This window comes from Bombus affinis, chromosome 2, assembly GCF_024516045.1.
Source record: "Bombus affinis isolate iyBomAffi1 chromosome 2, iyBomAffi1.2, whole genome shotgun sequence".
NCBI classification, from domain to species: Eukaryota; Metazoa; Arthropoda; class Insecta; order Hymenoptera; family Apidae; genus Bombus; species Bombus affinis.
Genome location: NC_066345.1, coordinates 5,851,085 through 5,869,486, shown reverse-complemented (window position 1 = coordinate 5,869,486; position 18,402 = coordinate 5,851,085). Strand labels below are relative to the sequence as shown.

Genomic DNA, 18,402 nt, shown 5'->3' with positions numbered 1-18,402 from the left:
TGCCCACCATTCATTTTTCAAATCGGATTACATATATTTGTTTAATTAGACGTGTAACGTATTTTGTGACCAATTCATCGATCTGTGGTACAATGACGATAAAAGAAAATTTAAAATCGATACGACTACGAATTCTAGCAATAGTTATACTCAAAATTACTCATATTAAGCCTAAATTCATTTTCTAAAATTATGCTCTTTCCTTTGCACACATCACTGTGTGTTTATTAAAACAGAACAATATACCTTCAATTCCTCGTTCTCTTGGTGTAAATCTGTCGCTTCTTCGGGCACTAAGCCGATCCCATTTAAAGAGAAACTGGCCGTAACACCGCGGGCTCTAGCACGGCTATCCCATTGATCTCCTTGGCCTCGTAAAACTCGGATCACCTATAGTTATATGAGATTAGAAATTTATGATTGAATTAAATGACGATTATTTAATCGTTTGAAAAGCTGAATTTTACTATTTTACCGCATAGAAGGAAAAGCGAGACAGCAAAAGAATAATTGGATTACCTTGGGCGCAAATACAAGAAATATGGTGACAGAAGTAGACAGCTGTGTACGCAAGAAGCCTAACAAATACTTGATATCGGGTCCAGCATGAGGGAAAATGAAAAGACTGCAAAAGACGTCGTAGAATTTCAATTTTAAATTACAGTAACATCGGACAGGTAATAGTAAAAAGATGGAAAGTCATACTGAATAGCGATCATTGTTATATTCACAGCTGCTATATTGTAAATAGCGTAGCTTATTAAACGGGCCTCGTTGAAGAGACTCTCTGCATTGCGAACGTTGTAACATACTTTAATACCCCACGCGAGGAACAGAATTTCTCCTGAAAAGAAAAGTTCATTTAGTAGGTGACGTCTAGCGATATATTTCTATTCGATACAACAGCAGAAGTTTCTAACGGATACTAGACATTTATCATCCAAACCTAAAACAAGCGACTAGCGAGCTGTCTCGAAGATCGTAAAAATATGTTTTGTCAATAATCTGCTTCAATATTTGTTATTACCGATTGCTAAACTATGGTCCCACCAGTTGAAAGAACATTGGTAGAATTTCAGACCATAATTGTCAGCTATCACTTCGGCATACGGCGGTGCGCTGAGTGTCCACGTGCCAAGATAAATTAACATTACTAACAATATCGGGACCATCCACTGCAGCAGCTGCTTGTCCGTAAGCTTCACCTTATGCGCGCTTTTCACGCGATATGTGAGAGACACTCTATGAAAAAGGACACTTCGTTTTATACATATACGGTAATGACACATAATCATAGTAGCTGATTACGACATCGACCTTGCAATGAAGGTAATGTGCATAGAAATAAAAAAGATAATAACACTATACAACTATGATAAAATGTCCATTGAATTAAAAAAATTTACTTGTCTGAGAAAGAGAACGGTTTTTATATTTGTGTTCGTATAATCAAGGCATCAAGCCTCTGTATAACACTCGAGGAAAGAAACAAAAAGCGAACAGAAGCTAAATTTGAATTAAATTAACATTCACAAAATGATAAAGAGATTGATTCTGTTTCTAAAAGGAGTAAAACGGTATCGTTTCATTTTACTACTGGTTACTTCCATATCGTTTAATGTCTGATAATTATACATAATATTTTTGCGTATTAGTTATCTTTTATTACGTCGCAAATATTATTACTACTCTTTTCTTCTTCTACTTCTCGATTGTCACATATGGATTTTAAATTCCAGTCTCTTCGTTTTATTAGTCAAAAATAATACTTAACGTTCTCTGTTTGAAGTTCGCGAAAAAGATGAATAATGATGTTATTCTAATAATAATAATAATTCTAATAAAATCTGATAATTCTAATTCTCCTTAATTCTATTCTCTAAAGCAGTTGTCATCCTTCTATTATCTTCATGAAAACAGTTTTTGATCTTATCAGAATAATATTTTATTTTGCCGAATAAAGACACTGCGCTTCGAGAAAAATTAGATTAATTAGTCTTGTACTGTTATAGATTATTCTACGTAGATTATAGATTAAACATACAATTAGTTCGAATATCCTTCGTAATATGTATACAGTATAGCTGCATAAAAGTGTTATTATGTGAGTAAGGTTGAAAATATTCTGCATAAATATCGCGGTAATTTCGAAGTTTGTACATCTTACCTCCAAGTTTTCATCAGCAGTGCAGTGTATGAAATGCAAAAGCCGAGATGTCTCGTCCATTTCGTGGCGATACAAGAATACATGTCCAAAACGGGAAATATTGCGGCCATCTAAATACACGAAAGAATATGAAAAATATTACATACGAGCGATGCGTTGGATATGTTTATGCATTTACGAGAAAGTGTATGCGTACTTCGAGATACATAATAGCACAACCCAAAAGCGTAATAGACAAAAATATCGGCGAAGCGACCTTGAACACTTTGAGCTTACGGTGTTGATACATATAGACCACTAGGATGATGGTACCAAACACACAGAAAATAGAGAACGATAGAAGAGAGATTCTGAAAACACATACACACGTGCAAACATGTTATTATCTGATAAACAAACATCTTAAAGAATCGTAAAATTCATTTACTTAATCTGAAAATGTGCCATTCCCCATTTTAATAAATAATTAAAGTATAACACGAGAATGTGTATCATTTTCATAATTCAATTGTACCTATGTATCCGAGAATAAGATCGATTATGTTGATAATTACAAAATGTTTGAGACAGATAGTCGAACGACAAATAGAAGTTTATGGTTACGTTCATACCGGAAGGGCCAGTTGTAGGTGGCTAAACAGGGTTCGGGTCCCTTGCACTTAGCACATCCTGGTGCACAACGTAAGCAGCGGAACACCGTTACGTACGCGTCGCTTATGTTCTCTTGCATTTCCTTCCAAGCAGCTATAAAATTAATGGTTTAGCTGAGCTACAAGTCTCGCTGATAACGCGTTTCTCGTAGGCGAGAGTCAAATTATCTACCAACCTTCGACGAGGATTCCATCAAAAACAGATTGATGTTGGCTCGCGCTGTAATAACCTTTCCGACATTTGCATACATATGCACCTTTCGCCCAACCAGCACCGACACCGTTTTCATTTATACGATTATTTGGACTCTGATACTCACACTGTAAACCATACGAGGCATCAATTGCAACGAACCCTTTAAACTCGAGCGACTTAAACCACAACCTTAAAGAAGCTTCGATGCTATTCTGATAATGCGATATCTATTAAGCACTTCGAAAATCTCCGTTGTAACGTCTCCGACTGCATGATATTCAGAAAATGAATCACGATAACGGATAAAGACAATAAATGAAACGGGGAATGACTTGTAACGGTAGCTAGACACAGAGAGTTCTAAGAGACGCTAATTAGATGTAGGGAAGACTTACCTGTGTCGTGTCGGTATGACATTTGTGCGTGCCTTTAAAAGATGCTATTTGATTACTTAGAACTTCGTTCTCATTATTTAACGACGATGCATCACATTGATTTACTTCTAGCCCACTGATATCGATATCTACGCTTAAAAATTCTCGAATCCTTAAACAAGATATAATCTCATTAATATTTATCAACATAGCTGATCCACTTATTGAGTAAAGAGGATTAAAGGTCAATCTGAAGGGCTGTCGATCGAAGATAATTTTCTTATCGAGCATTTTCAATAGAATATTGATGACATTAAATCATACATGCAACATATTTATACTATCTTCCTTACGTTATAATTCATACTCTTGTTAGTCGCTGTACAAGTGTACGATCAATGAAGTTGCAATTATTTACGAACGACGTTATATTTATGTTGGTTTAAAATAAGTTTTTAAAAACAGACGTACTGACACTGCTACGTAGCGGTAACACCGATGTCGACCGCAAGTTTTAATTGTCTAAAAATGTACTTGAAAACAGTTAGAATGAATTAATTAATTACAATTAATTTTGCGACGTAAATGTAATGAAGTATACAAGTTCAACTCGAAATAAACAGGATTCAATTTTAATAACGATAATTAAAAAAATAATACTACATTCGCACGTAGTCGTTAAAAATTAATACGATCTTTAATCAAACGACAGAATTCAATTTAATTGCGAATAATGAAACGAAGTTTGATAAAAATCTAAATTATTAACGTGAAGGATTAAAAGTTAAGATAAATGACTGGATACGAACCCATGACGAGCGTCTGGTGGCCGTATGTTAACACTGTACGAAATCAACCAGCGATGACTTTTGCAGGAGAAATACGGGATGGTCCACCAACCCCTGTAGGATTCAATCGCCGGTGACTGCATGAATTTCGGTGACCTGGGATAACACGCAAACGCCACAAACCGCCATAGAAACTTCGATCTTTTTACGCACACGTATTTTGTGCAACGACCCCATTATTGTATATACATCTTATTCTTTCCTTCATCCCGTAGTCTTGGCACTTCACGGTCATCCGGTATATAATACGAACATTAAATTCCTAATCTCGAAATAATTGTCTGAATGTATCAACATTCCATTGCAAACGAGTGTATGCAAGTACTTGGATTGTAATAATTTGAAAGTAAAATAAATAAATAAACTTATACAACAACATATACAAGGTGTTACAGCTTTTTTCTGTCAGCCTTTACCAATACGTTCTATAAGCGTAAATAGGAAAATAATTTTATATAAACGTATATTACATTGCTCGAAATTTTATTAAATAATTAAGAAATTGAATATGAAACACGGATGTAACAGACTTGTAGTTATGACATAAGTTAATTATTAACGAATGACGTTACCAGGTATTAATGGTCCATTTCAAAAGATCGCTCGTTCTGTTAAAAGTATAGGACCGAGAGTATGAAAAAGTTGAATTTATCATTCTACGAAGTTCATTTTGCTTAATCCCAGTCAGTCAGTGATAGATTCTTATCAGTTTAATCACACGTCTTAATTGTAATGTAGTATCGTGGCAAATTGCCTAAGAAATATCGCCATAAACAATATTGCGAGAAGGCCTAAGTGCTGTTAGGTCAAAAGGGCCTGGTAGTTTTACCGTGTGGTCGTCACCTGGACAGTCGAGTGGAGTAGTCGTGAGTTGAGAATCGAGTTGAGTAGTTGTGAGTTGAGAGTCGAGTTGTTAGGAGTCGAGAGTTGAGTTGCTGAGTTGTTATGAGTTGTAAACTATTAATTGTAAATTGTAAATTAACTATTTAGTTGCCTTAGTTATAGCACATTACTGTATTTAGTTCGCGTTAAATAACCATCGTTTCCTGTTTAATCCATTGTAAATAGATCTATCGATCAATAAACTTATATAGGATAGAAATCATTGGAAACCCTAATTTCTAATATTTCCAAATAAATAAAAAAATCCTATAGTAATATATTTTTGCATACTTTTTTCTTTAATTTCCCACACACGAAAGTCCAGCAGCCAAATCAAAAAAATTATTCCCTTCGTTTTTTATTCGTTTTCTATAATCTTTTATCGAAGCTTCGTGTAAAGTAACGTGTACGTACATAAAATCTTTTCTTGATCTTTCCAATAGAAAGTATTAACAAAATTTGAACGAAAAGAATTTTTCGAAATAGTAAAAGAAATACTCACATTCAACAGCATAATAGTTCCAATATTTTCAATATTTACAGAGAATACAAAAATATCTATAAAGAATTCCACCAAGTGAGTATTATGCTTATCATATAAAATATCGTACCTAAGTGCTGCTATTAAAAAAACACAGCATTATATCCGCATTGCGAGTATATTTTTCTCCGTGGATTTGTGCAAAATCAACTGGATGTGACCGTTCGTGTTATTTCCAAACTGGAATTTTGATTTGTTGATCATCTACGACATTATAATAATAATTCAGGGAATAGTCCAGTGACTTTTCTACGAGATAATTTGGAAACAAATCTGTACACATACAGTGGCGTATATTATATGCTAATCCATTAACTTTATCGTTTGCTAGTACATTCATACGATTACGAAAATTTATAGCCATGGAACTGGAATGCAGAAGCTGATGAAAGAATGCCTCGTTGCAAGACAAGCGTATAAACAATTTTACGAGAAGTATTTCGTTTTTTAATCGTCCATGCGTCTCGAATTCCCGTTGTTTTATTTCGTATTGGCGATATTCGCGTGTACGGAACACTTGCCGTAATTACTGTCGAGCATTTTCGCAGGCGAATAGCTTTGTCATGTGAAGTTCGTAAACGATAGTAAATTAGAAGTGCCTTTTACAGGAAGTCCTCTATAAATAGGAACTACCGCGTGTATTTCCACGGTAATTGATCTTTGCAAGACAAGCGAGAAAGTACGGGTTGCACGAGATTGGCACACTATGTTCCATACCTATACATATGTATGTATCACGTGTATAAAGAATGATTCGTACAACATCTCTTGATCCTCATCGCAGCCCCTAGTCTCTCGTCCTAAGAACGACAAGTTCGACCAAAATGTGCTTTTAAGAGAATAGTAATCGTTTCGGAAAGCGTCGCTCTAATTGCTCGAAGAGATTGGTCGGGTACGCGATAAAGGTAAAGTCATATAGGCTACGTTATTTTATTCAAGTTATGCGTCATGATTGCTTCATATATCTTTAAGGCTACTTCTTTGCGAAATTTCGAAGTTATCGATGTTCTATATGCCACGTAGAAGCATTGCTTGCGCGTAAAATTACAGTCGTTACGGTTATGCGCGCACCAGCGACAATTTATCGTTTACGAAGACAACGCGAATTTGACGACGTGATTGCATCAGGCACAGCTTTTTTATTATTAGAAGAAGAAGAAATTGGACCCGCATAGCCTAAGAGGAGACTGAAAATGTGAACCTGTATAAATTTTATACGTGTAACCTGCGATAAACAACTTTTACAGTCTTGTCGGTTTTAATGTTTTTCTCAAGATAAGAGCCGTTTCATTAGTAATCGTTTAATTAGTAACTAAGTTACATAAAATTCTTCGTAATTGATCATCAGGAAAAGGGAAACTGTACGTGTATTTACACATTTTTCATAAGTGTATTTGCAACAATTGCTTTGTTTTATTATATTCGACGGTTAGTTTTACGATACAAGCTATTAATACCACGGCGCCGTACATTGGTGTATGTAATAAAAAACCTTTAACGATATACCGATAGCGTATTGATTATCGTAGAGTTCTGTTTTAGAGTTTATGTTCCCCTTCAAAATAAAGACCCTTGAATACAATGCACACGATATCTGTAATACGCAATGAACGAAATAAAAGAAAAAGTAAAATTGTTACTTAATGTGTAAAGAACCAAGTAGGACGCAGCAGAAGTGTCAATTGACAGATCTTGTAACACATCGAATAGTATAAATATAATGTATTAAAGTTACTTGTTCAACTATATTCATTTTATTTGCATTATTCGTATCGTAAGACCAATATCACGTAATAATAAAATTCGCAATTCAATCGCTTCTTAAAAATTATTATTTATATATTATTTATTTCATTATTATTTATATATGTCGGAGATGTAGGGACATCAGGCCTTTCTTTTGGGAAGTTCCCCAATACTTGGGCTTGAGATGACACAACTGGTCGCTGGTCCACGGTTACGGGATGAACGTTTTTACCTAACAGAAGAAGTACCGATATTGAGGGACACACGCTGTATTAACAAACAAGTCCCGGCCAGAAGCAATGTCGGCTCTACGCGGGTCTGCCTAGTAACGGCGCTTGGAATTTTGTTGATATCCCCGGTCAATATGCAATTGACAAATGTGATCGTATCAGTCTTTTATTCTTGTGATCACCTTGGAGAGTTTACTGGTATCGTCTTGTGAGTCAATCAGAAAGTAACCGAGCGTCACAGCTAACGTCACTTTGTGTTTCAAAATATATTCTATTGTACAAAGAGTTTTCCCCGTTGACCGTGGATTCGTTATTGAACCCAAGAACGTTGTCAATAGCATTCGTTAAACTTATTATTCGTTAAACTTTGTAAAAGTCATATTTATATTTGTAAATATAATCTCTGTTGAGCAAAACGATGGCTAATACAAATGAAGAATTGTTACGCGCCCAAGATTCTAATGATAATCCGACGTATATATTACTATTCGTTGACTTCGTATTATTTTTTTTACACTGTATTACGTTGAAGATATTTTTAGTGAAATGAAAGATCATTAGAAATAAACAGAAGGATCAGAATTTTGTGGGCTTTCATTCTCGAGCAAAGGAAATCGTACTCGAAGAGATACAGATGTTGCGAATAGAAGTTATAAATAAAACGGTATAAACAAAACTGAAAGCCTCATTTACAATTAAGAGATTAAAAGGAAGTAATAAGGCAATAAGGTCATTAATTGCTCTTGATGAGAGGCATGTTATAGTTCACATAAAAATAAATTTAAAAGTTTGCCTAAAAACTTGCTACAGGTGTCGCGAAATAATACGACAAGAAAGTTCAGTGACAAAATATATGAAAAGTTGTACGAAAACTCGATTATTATGATTAGCACGAAAAAGAAAGAAATAGCATAAAAAGTATTTTACACCGCTTTAAAAGAAAGAGATAAATAGATTACAATTCGATTAAAGATGTGTAGATATAGATTTTACACCATAAAAAAAGATGTTTTTCGTCATTCAATTCAAAATAAAGTCAACATATATGCATTATATAAAAGATTTATAAATCTAAAGAATATCTAATAGTAAATTAAACGAAACTACTAATCGTAAAGAGGATAAAAGCTTAACCTCTTGCAGCTAAATGTGTTTTTCATGCAAATATATAACGATTTACCATTTAATACGATTCGATGCCAAGGGGTTAATAAGTTATTTATTCCATAAAAACATTTTAATTTTACGATATAGTATTTCGTTTCCTTTTTTGCTATCGTGTGTATAGAAATTCGAACAAAGTTGCATGATACTTATCGAAGAAAGTGTTTTATTTAATCCTGTGACTAGATTTAATTTTAATGTAAACATTTTGACGGCACAGCTACCGGTAGTGTGTATTTTATCAAAACAAATTAGAATTTATACAACTTGTAATATATTTCTTGTACATCAAAAACATTATAAAAAATGTTTCTTTTATCAAATTTATGTAGTGATATAAGAGACGGTACACGGTGTTAATCGTTTAATTCTATTGGGAAAACATTATATTTTTTTACTATATATTCAATAAATTTGTTTAAATCATTGCTTAAATCAATTCATTAACAGAATTAAGAATAGTAGGATAACTATCAATGGATTTGTCGTAGTAAATAACGAAGGAACTTCCACGAAATGTTCAATTTATAGTTTTTGACGTAACTTCGAGTCTCTTAACAAACATAAATCATTGATTTTTTATAAAGTTTCTTTTATGCATATTTTATGCTCTTATTTCTAATCTTATCGTGGCTATAGATGTATTTTACTTATGCTTGATGATAATTCGATAGAATATTTATATAATTTAACTCGATATACTCCATGTATGTAACAGATAGCATGTAAATTGTAAAATCATGAACATTGAAACATTCAGACAATATATGATTTGGATAAGCACTGTGATAATCACTTTGACAAGACCTAAAATTTTTCAAAACGTATCTCATTGTTGCGTATCGAGTTTCTATGACTTGACGCTCGTACAAGATGATGAAGGATGATGAATGATCGTGGAGCGCCTATGAAATGTTTATTTTCTTCTCGGTAGAACTGTTTCCAAATTAAAACATATTGCATATGTATACCTGTTTCTTGTCTAAATTTTACAACCAAAACACGATGTATGTAACAATACTGCATTGGCAATACTGTTCGTCATTTATAATCATCTTTTTATCCGTTCTTATATGTTAAAATCGGTTACTTTACCGAGAAGAGGTAACGAAAATCAAGTATGAAGGGCGAAGTGCAAAACAAAAATGTTTTGTGCTTGTGCGTGTGCGTGCGTGCAGGTTGATGCTTCTTAAAAAGCTATGTGCAAATGTGAATACATTATTTTTAAATAATGTTTTCGACGAATACTTAATATCTAATAAATAAGCATCGCATAAAGTCAGATCGCATTTGTTCGACTTAATAACATCAGACAAATTTTTATACGAACAACATGAACAATAATTAAAGAAGAATAAACCCATCCCAATAATCGGCTGTAATATTTACTTAAAAGAGAGCGGCAAAATATTCATTTTCAGTTACAATCAGCTCTTTTCGGAACAAACTGTATACTTTCGAACAATAGAATAACCTGTAATTTACGTCATAATTTGTTATTTAAAAATCATCATATTTAAAGTTGATAAATAAGAAAGAATTTATATTATGCTTTGCAAAAGTTTGCGATTATTATGTTTAATTATGAATAATTATTATTACGTTTAGGAACAAGAAGAATATAAATGTTAGTGTCATAGGAAAAAAACGATGCTTAATTCATCGTTCAAATATTGATCGCTGGAAATATTTTATACCAATAACGAAACGGACCTGGTTGTTACAAGAAGGAACGAGAATGACAATATTATCTCGATATATAGTGGCTCAGGAAAATATTCGAACATTTCTAGAATATGATCTATATGATACAAAATATTTTGAAAATTCATTGGCATTGTAACAAGACATGTGATTATATATACTAGTAAAATTTTAAACAGATCTGGAAAATTATATAGAAGTTATAAGATATGTATTTATTATTTGTACATCTCGCAAAAGAGAGAGAGAGAGAGAGAGAGAGAGAGAGAGAGAGAGAGAGAGAGAGAGAGAGAGAAGGAGGTAAAGAATCGCCAAAGAATTTCATTACAGTGATTTAGTTTACATTCAGTATATTTATAAGCTACAATACAGATATCTTTAGCATCAATTGTATATTTAGACAGTATACAATTTATGCCGTATACTAATTTTTCATTAACAGCAAATTTATAATAAATATCTTGTAACCTCCATATAGATTTTCGGATTGGTTTCAAATATTACTATTATAATCTCAATAGTCTTTCACAGGAGATTTCAAGGTGATGACAAAGTCGAATACACAAGAGTGTAGTAGATACGTATATCGCTGTCGATATAGTGCAATTTTTGTCTGAAATATTCTTTCGTGTGATTCATGTTTTTCGAAATATTTGAGCGGTTCGAGATAGACCGGGCACACTATATAGCAGAATTTATTTTGAATAAAGAAACATAAAAAACATGTTGTTAGAGGAAATAATGTTTGGTTAAAGTAAATTGGTATAAATAAACGATTGAATTAATATTTCTGATATGGAGTTCACGTTATACGATTACTTTCCCTTAATTTTGTTATAGATTATCGAATTACAAATAAAAAGTTGTGGAAAAATGTACGCAGTCTTTTGCACATATTCTATCAGTTTTTCATATTAAGTTTCAAGTGATGAAAAAATCAATGAAAGAAGCGGTATATAGAGAAAGCAGAGTGAAGAATTTACATTTCAATGGAGATTTTTAGAACACAGTTTTATGACAACAATTTTGTGACAGAGTTTGAGAGTAAATTTCTCGACTGGAGATGAAACTGAAAGGTACAGTATCGAGCAAAAGTTTCCAGTTATATGAATTTCTCATTTTACATTTCTTGAAAACGATTTCTAAAATAAATAGTAGATATTATTGGATATTACCAAAAAGGACAAAAGAAGAGAAAGAAATATTATTTTAGATTTTAAACTTTCACGTTTATCAAATTACATGTTTGTGATTCTTCGGGATTCGATTGTGTTTTTAATACACTGTAGCACGTCGCACTGTGTTTCGACGTTTCGTGTACATTTCAGTTTATTTCTTCGGGGCAGACCTGAAACTCGGTTTAGGTTAACCGTCAGTTTCATGTCTGCAAATTGGAACAGAGCGTAGTATTTTACTAAAAACATTGTCGAAACCCGAAAAATATATGGCAATACAAATGTCAAACAAAAAATATTATTTCCACTTACTTACGAGATTGTTAAATTACATTGTTCGAAAATTTCGATCCACTTCATTTCACAGCAGAAATCTGTACTTTATCTTATGACATAAATTTGACATATTTTATTTACAAAATTATTATTAATACTCTGTAGCCGTATTCTGTGCATTGACATCAGCATGACTAATCATCGATTGATATTAAAACAAAGTATATGCTCTTAATTTTATTTAAATCTGAAATAAAACTAACATCGAGTTTAAAACCCTTAAGTGTATAAAAATGTTAGCAGATAATTATATTTATATTGATAATTATTTTCGTTACTATGTTGAAAGACGCAATCTTTTGTCGTCAGTCTTCCTATGTATACAGTAAAATATTATCTGAAATAATTCTATATATTAAATCATACACGGTTTCCTTAATCTCAGCGAACTTATCAAACTGACTTCACCAGCTTCTGTCACACCGTGTTTTACTTTCTAATACGTCGTTCCTTCTACCAACTGTATGTAGCTTCCCCCTTAATTTTCGAAACAATTGAACTTCAACTCGTTCGTGAAAGTGCTACTCTTCCAATCTTTAGGTTCAATGAAACTGTTCTTGTTATCGTGACAAACCTTCTCTATTTGAAAAGTTCAATCGTGGTAATTTCTGGAATTACAAATAATTTGATACAAAGAACATTTTAGGCCAAGATTTTCTACGATGGAATTCCATTTATATAAATTTTATTTGACATAAAATAAATACGAACGAAATTTTACTAGCTCCCAATTCACTGAACTTTATCTGAGCTATAATCTGAACCGCTGCCGAGTGTCGATCCATTTATATGAACGTCTAACAATAAAATAGTAAACAGTAAGGGTCGCGCATTATATGACACATTCTCACGCTTCGATACTAGTTTGCAACATTATTATGTATTTAAGAGCAAATGTGTCATGAGCAAACATGAACTCCTATTATAGTTGAATAAAAAATCATAGGTGGTGGGGAAAAATAGGTGGACTCCTATTATGCGACGACCTGGTTATCCAGTTGCTGGGTACCAGTTCAGGTTGTATAACAGACAGAAAGAAAAAGGACGAGAATGCTGGTCATTTCAACGATACGCTTTAATAAAAGTGATCGAGAAATACTCATAATATAAAAATGAAAAATTTTTAATCTTAGCAGTTCAATCTTGGAAAATTAATTCGATTGGAAATTTATCGAGCGAACTTGGAAGCTCGTGTGAACAAGTTTAAATGTTCGAACAACGTAGGATTATTCAAAGTCGTACGTGAGAAATGCAGTATATGGTACATCTGTCAAACTTTATTTCTGAATTAAAGTGTTCTCGTTGCTGAGCTGCTGTTATCAGTGCAAAAGACATAACTGAAGAATATTTGTAATTATCTGAGAAATAAAATATATCAAATTTATCATGTCGTAAAATTCGTATAAAGCGACAAATTATAGCTATTGCAAAAAACAAGAGATCAAAATCTTTCGGATAGGGTATTTTACCAATTTCGTAATATCATATTTTTCTATCTGTTCTGTTTCATTTGCCACGCCTATATCCATTGTTAATCAAAGTTCGTTCCTCGATAGAAAAGACCTATGCACGACGTATGTACGTATTACATACGTATTGAAGCTTTATTTCGCAATCTGAGATTTCTATAATTGTGATATTCTGAACACAATTGCGGACTAGGAAACGTATTCTTCCCAAATGTATAAAAAATTTATAATCGTTACGAATAAGCGATGCTTTATTTGAAACAACGTATTTTAGTTAACATTGCTTCGTAAAAGTCGTGGAATCGATTTATTTTGATACATTTAAGGGTATAAATGGTGAAAGGTATAAACGCTAGGAGAAACTAATCGTACGCTGACTATACTGTTCAAAATTGTCTAAATTTCTTCGAGTAGTTTCGATCTAAAAGAATTGGAAATTTCATAAACGATCGGAAATATAAAAGCAATGATAGCGCAATTGATACATGCAAAACATGCATTTTTATCGAAGTGCGTGAGGATTTGAAATTCATACAGTAGGCAAATCGAACCTCAGTTCTGTGGTGGCACCCGCGTTTTCAAACCATGGCAAATTTGGATCCGGTATAGATCCTGGCTGAAGTCCGTGACTCTCGACCTTGAACGGTTCTCCGACGCTTCCTGGGCTTCTTTCCAACCAGACTGCGCTAATAACCGCACCCGTGGACGTATTTAGTGCGATCACCCTCGTTTCTACGGCGTCGTTCACTGACATCAGCAATGATTTTGCTAACACATCTAAAAGCACTGACATCACAACGAATTATAAGATAGGAAAATCAGGTATATATCGATTGCTTGAATTGCTATAAGCCATTAACTTCTACGTTATTTGTGCAATAATTTGGTTTAGAGAAACCAAAGTATTAATTGTGACACATTTTATGCGAGCTACTTTCGAAAGCTTTCGAAAAATGTAACTAACCGTTTAACAAATCCTTAAATACAACATAAAGCGAAGTTGACCTTCAAGTATCCAAAATTCCTTCATTCATAAAAAAAGAAAAAAAAATGTGGGCACAGCACGTGATGTAATTTATTCCTCATAACTTCTTCGCCTTAAGAATTCGTTTAATTAAAATATCAATGATGTGATCAGCTTTAAGATTATGCGACAAACGTGTAATTACGGATTTCTTTCAAAAAAATATAGAAAAGAATGATAATAATATTAGCTTCTAGCGTTGTTACACGAACAGAATAAAAACAAGTATTATAAAAAAACATCTCTGTATAATATATTATTCGAGCAAGGCTTTTTAATTCTATCGTCATTGAAACGATTGTTATTCGATTCGATCGTAAGTAGAATTACGACAGAGACACGAATAATATCGTTACAGAATTTAACTACGAAGAATAAATCTATAAAATTTCGAGAAAGTGTATTTTTGTAACTGTAGTTGTGGATTTATTAAAAACTTTATAGATTCGTTTTAAAATCAATCCATGCCCAGAGTTAAAATCAGTCCAACCATATAGAGGATAGTCAATGTATTTCGATGGTATGCATATTCTCGTTACCATTTCAGCCGATGGAATTCGATTAGGTGCTGATATACCAGGCTCCGTACAAATTGAACTGTTGACAATGCGGCCCGTCATCGTGCTCGGTTTATTGGGCAAATCGATTTTACGCTTCTCTCGTAGATTGTCGATTCAAAATTCAATAACGACAAGAAAGTGTTCCCATATTTTGAAATGTCAAACCATTATGTCCTTTTTTCTTCTAATTCTTATGTACGAGAAGAAATTTTAGAGAAAGATGTTTCATGCGTTATAAAATAAAAGAAGGAATTTTTATTGTTTAGTTTCCTTGGTTTGTCAGAGTTTGTTCCATAATACTGAGAAATATTACACGTGCAAATATTATTTATTAAGTATTATAGTTATTTCATTTTAAGAGAGTTACATCCTCTAGAATATTAAAAGAAGAATGTTCTTATACTTTTATATATAATCTATACAAATATATAACACGCACCTGTAAAATAATTTTTCCAAATTTGAGAATCTAAGTATTTCACAAATTTTTGGATAAGCGACGCAGCATGAAATGTAGAGACTCGACGACTAATATTTAATCTATATTATTAACAATCTAATATAATATTATTTAAACTAGTTTAAAGACATTTATTCGAAGAAATGAACTCAAAACTTATACTGTTTTAAGGTTTGTGCATAATTTTCTATAATGATGCACTAGAACTTATACAAAATAGACAATATTATCAGTATAGTTATCGCATTGATTGTTGAATGTAAGCAGGACTATCGTGAATTCGCTTTTGGTGCTTCTTACGAGATTTACGATTTGACCAAAACATTGCTATGGTGTTCTATTTGTTTCAACAGCACATACGTATTAGCACTTCGTTTACATTATGCTATTTACGAGTTAATTTAAAAAATTGCTACTTTTGAAGAACAATTTTCGGTTTAAGCTCAACGCGTAAAGCGTTGAGTTCGTCTTAAGGGAAAGGATTAAATATTTGTATAGGATATGCGCTTCTTTCGTCTACAAATAGCAATAGAGACGTAATGTAAGAATTTTCGAAGCATACATCCGGTTGTAACAGTACAATGATAGAAGTGTCAGACCCAGAGGATATTCCGCATCGTTGCTCGCATTCAACTCGCATAAATACGAGCATCGCCTCTACCCCTTCACAAGTGAAAACGCGCTACAGGCGATTAGATATCAGACATTCTAATTAGTAACTCTCTTTTGAGACAGCAACACAAAGATTGTCAACCACTAATTCCTAGCCGAGTTAGTTAAACTTTTGCACATGAATGGAGACGTAGGAAATTTCTTTCGATTTAACAAATCATAGTTAATTAGTAATTTGAAAAGTTCGTTGTGTACGCGCCTTCTAGTGTATCAACTATTTATCGGTAAATTGTTTATCACTATTCAACATGTATGTACTCTTATTACAATTTCTTCGCCTTAACATTTTCAGGGTAATTGTTCCAAAAGATAGATTAGATATTACCTTGCATGTAAATACTTCCAAGGTTTAAATATCACGAAAAGTCGACCGTGTGTCGTAACAACACGTACAGTACTTGAAAATCTATTGTGAAATGTTACGATCAAACTCCATTTATCTGAATCGATTGGGAAACAAAAAATTCAGGTACATATAGTAAGGGTTCGTGTTCAGATAAGTGAGTTGAATCGACAGGAGTTCATTTGATCGGACATTAACTAAAATTTCAAATCTCATTCCACTAAATGGAGTTACAATAAATGGGATTTTACTATAGCCGTCACTGTCTGTACGAGTGATTAAAGTGACATAAAAGATGTATTCTTTGAGAATTGTTTTAATACTTTAGATACGAAATGCTAGCTGTTTATTGTCCTCATTTATGTTGGAATAGTGGGAGAAGGAAACGGTGTGTTATCTGCTATTTAAGACTTCGACAGTCTTCTGCTCGATAAGTTTGTTCGTTATAATTGGCATCGGTAAAATTTTTACAATATTATATACTTCTTCAAAATACACGCACAGTTGAAAGGTTAACGAATATTTGAAAGATAATCTGTTGCAACATAATTTATTTTATTCATTGGCCGATTATGTTTGTTAATAATACTTCTTTTAATGTCTTTCTCAGAAAGTGTAAATTGTAAAGAAAATATATAATAGTGATAAGTTTACCAAAATAACAGAACAGAGAATGTATTGAATATTCTATGAGTCCATGACACTTTACATTCTTCTTATGCCATTGAGATTGACAATTTTACAACGATTATTGTTTATTTGACTTAAATGATTTAGCTGATCCTGAGATTGTCGGTGATTAACGTCTCCAGGACATTATTGGCGATAGGTTGAGTTTTAAGTGACTGTAATAAATTGTTTGCATTATGATCACTATGTTTTTACATAAAATAATCAATTCGTTGCATGATCGTTACAATCATATAACTTATTCTATTTTGATTTCACCGGAAAATCAGAAATCTTGGTTTAACCCCAACACTATCATTAGATGATAATATTCTTTTACTTGATTCAATTGATTATGAAATTGAATTCCGATAAGATAATTCTTTAAAAACATATTGGATTCCTCATTTATTCCAATTATCGATATTAATAATGTACTCTTTTTATAGTTGATAATATTCGATGTAAATATTAGATAAAGTTGATAGAGTTTAGTATTATACATTAAAAGAGTAACTATGCTTGTAACTAAAAAGATAGTAATATTATGTACCCTATAATTGTTACTTATCATTGTTGCTTCAATTTTTTTAAAGTGATTGTAACTTAAATCTTACATAGAATGTTTCACTGTAAGTTTCTAGCAATTATTATTAGTAACTCACCATTGTGCCTTGATACTCCGATAGTGCCAAGATTTTGGAGCATCAGGGCTGTCATGTCAGCTTTTTGACGTGCTGTATCGTAACGTCGAGGATCAAGTGCTACGATAGCTGGCAAGGATTTAAAACCAGCTGTCGTGGCACAATCTTCACCCAGCGATCCAGTCGATGCCGCCTCTATCACGTCCAGAGCTTCTTCGATACCCGCCTTTCAATTAACACAATTTATGTATCGCATTAATTAATTAATCAGAATTTAAAACGAAGCGACATCTTGCTACAAACTTAAATATTTTTCTTTTCCTCCTTCAACATTGTAATTATTGTATGTTTTCACTCTTTAATAAATTAATTCACATAAATATGAACAACTTTCATACGATGTGTTTTCATAAATTTAATACAATCGGTGATAAATAAATTTTACAAGTATTTTTCAATACGCAAGCAAGTAAATTATTTATAAATATATACGTACATTTCATAAGAAATTGTGTACAGTAACATAATGAGTACAATAACAAATATTT

The 18,402-nt window shown here is 32.7% G+C and overlaps 1 protein-coding gene across 5 annotated transcripts in view; it reads right to left on the bottom strand.

Annotated features, from left to right (window-relative positions):
* LOC126928711 (probable G-protein coupled receptor CG31760) overlaps positions 1-18,402 on the bottom strand; it is a 70,267-nt gene that overhangs the window by 8,132 nt on the left and 43,733 nt on the right. For 4 of the 5 annotated variants that reach the window (XM_050744400.1, XM_050744402.1, XM_050744401.1 and 1 more), the window contains exons 4-15: positions 17,876-18,080; positions 14,034-14,268; positions 4,197-4,331; positions 3,409-3,559; positions 2,994-3,138; positions 2,779-2,911; positions 2,364-2,517; positions 2,168-2,277; positions 1,028-1,242; positions 706-844; positions 520-625; positions 247-390 (exon numbers count right to left, since the gene is read on the bottom strand). In XM_050744400.1, the coding sequence (XP_050600357.1) occupies positions 247-390; positions 520-625; positions 706-844; positions 1,028-1,242; positions 2,168-2,277; positions 2,364-2,517; positions 2,779-2,911; positions 2,994-3,138; positions 3,409-3,559; positions 4,197-4,331; positions 14,034-14,268; positions 17,876-18,080 (1,872 nt within the window). The remainder of the gene's footprint in view (positions 1-246; positions 391-519; positions 626-705; positions 845-1,027; positions 1,243-2,167; positions 2,278-2,363; positions 2,518-2,778; positions 2,912-2,993; positions 3,139-3,408; positions 3,560-4,196; positions 4,332-14,033; positions 14,269-17,875; positions 18,081-18,402) is intronic. The other variant, XM_050744404.1, reaches the window with a different exon arrangement.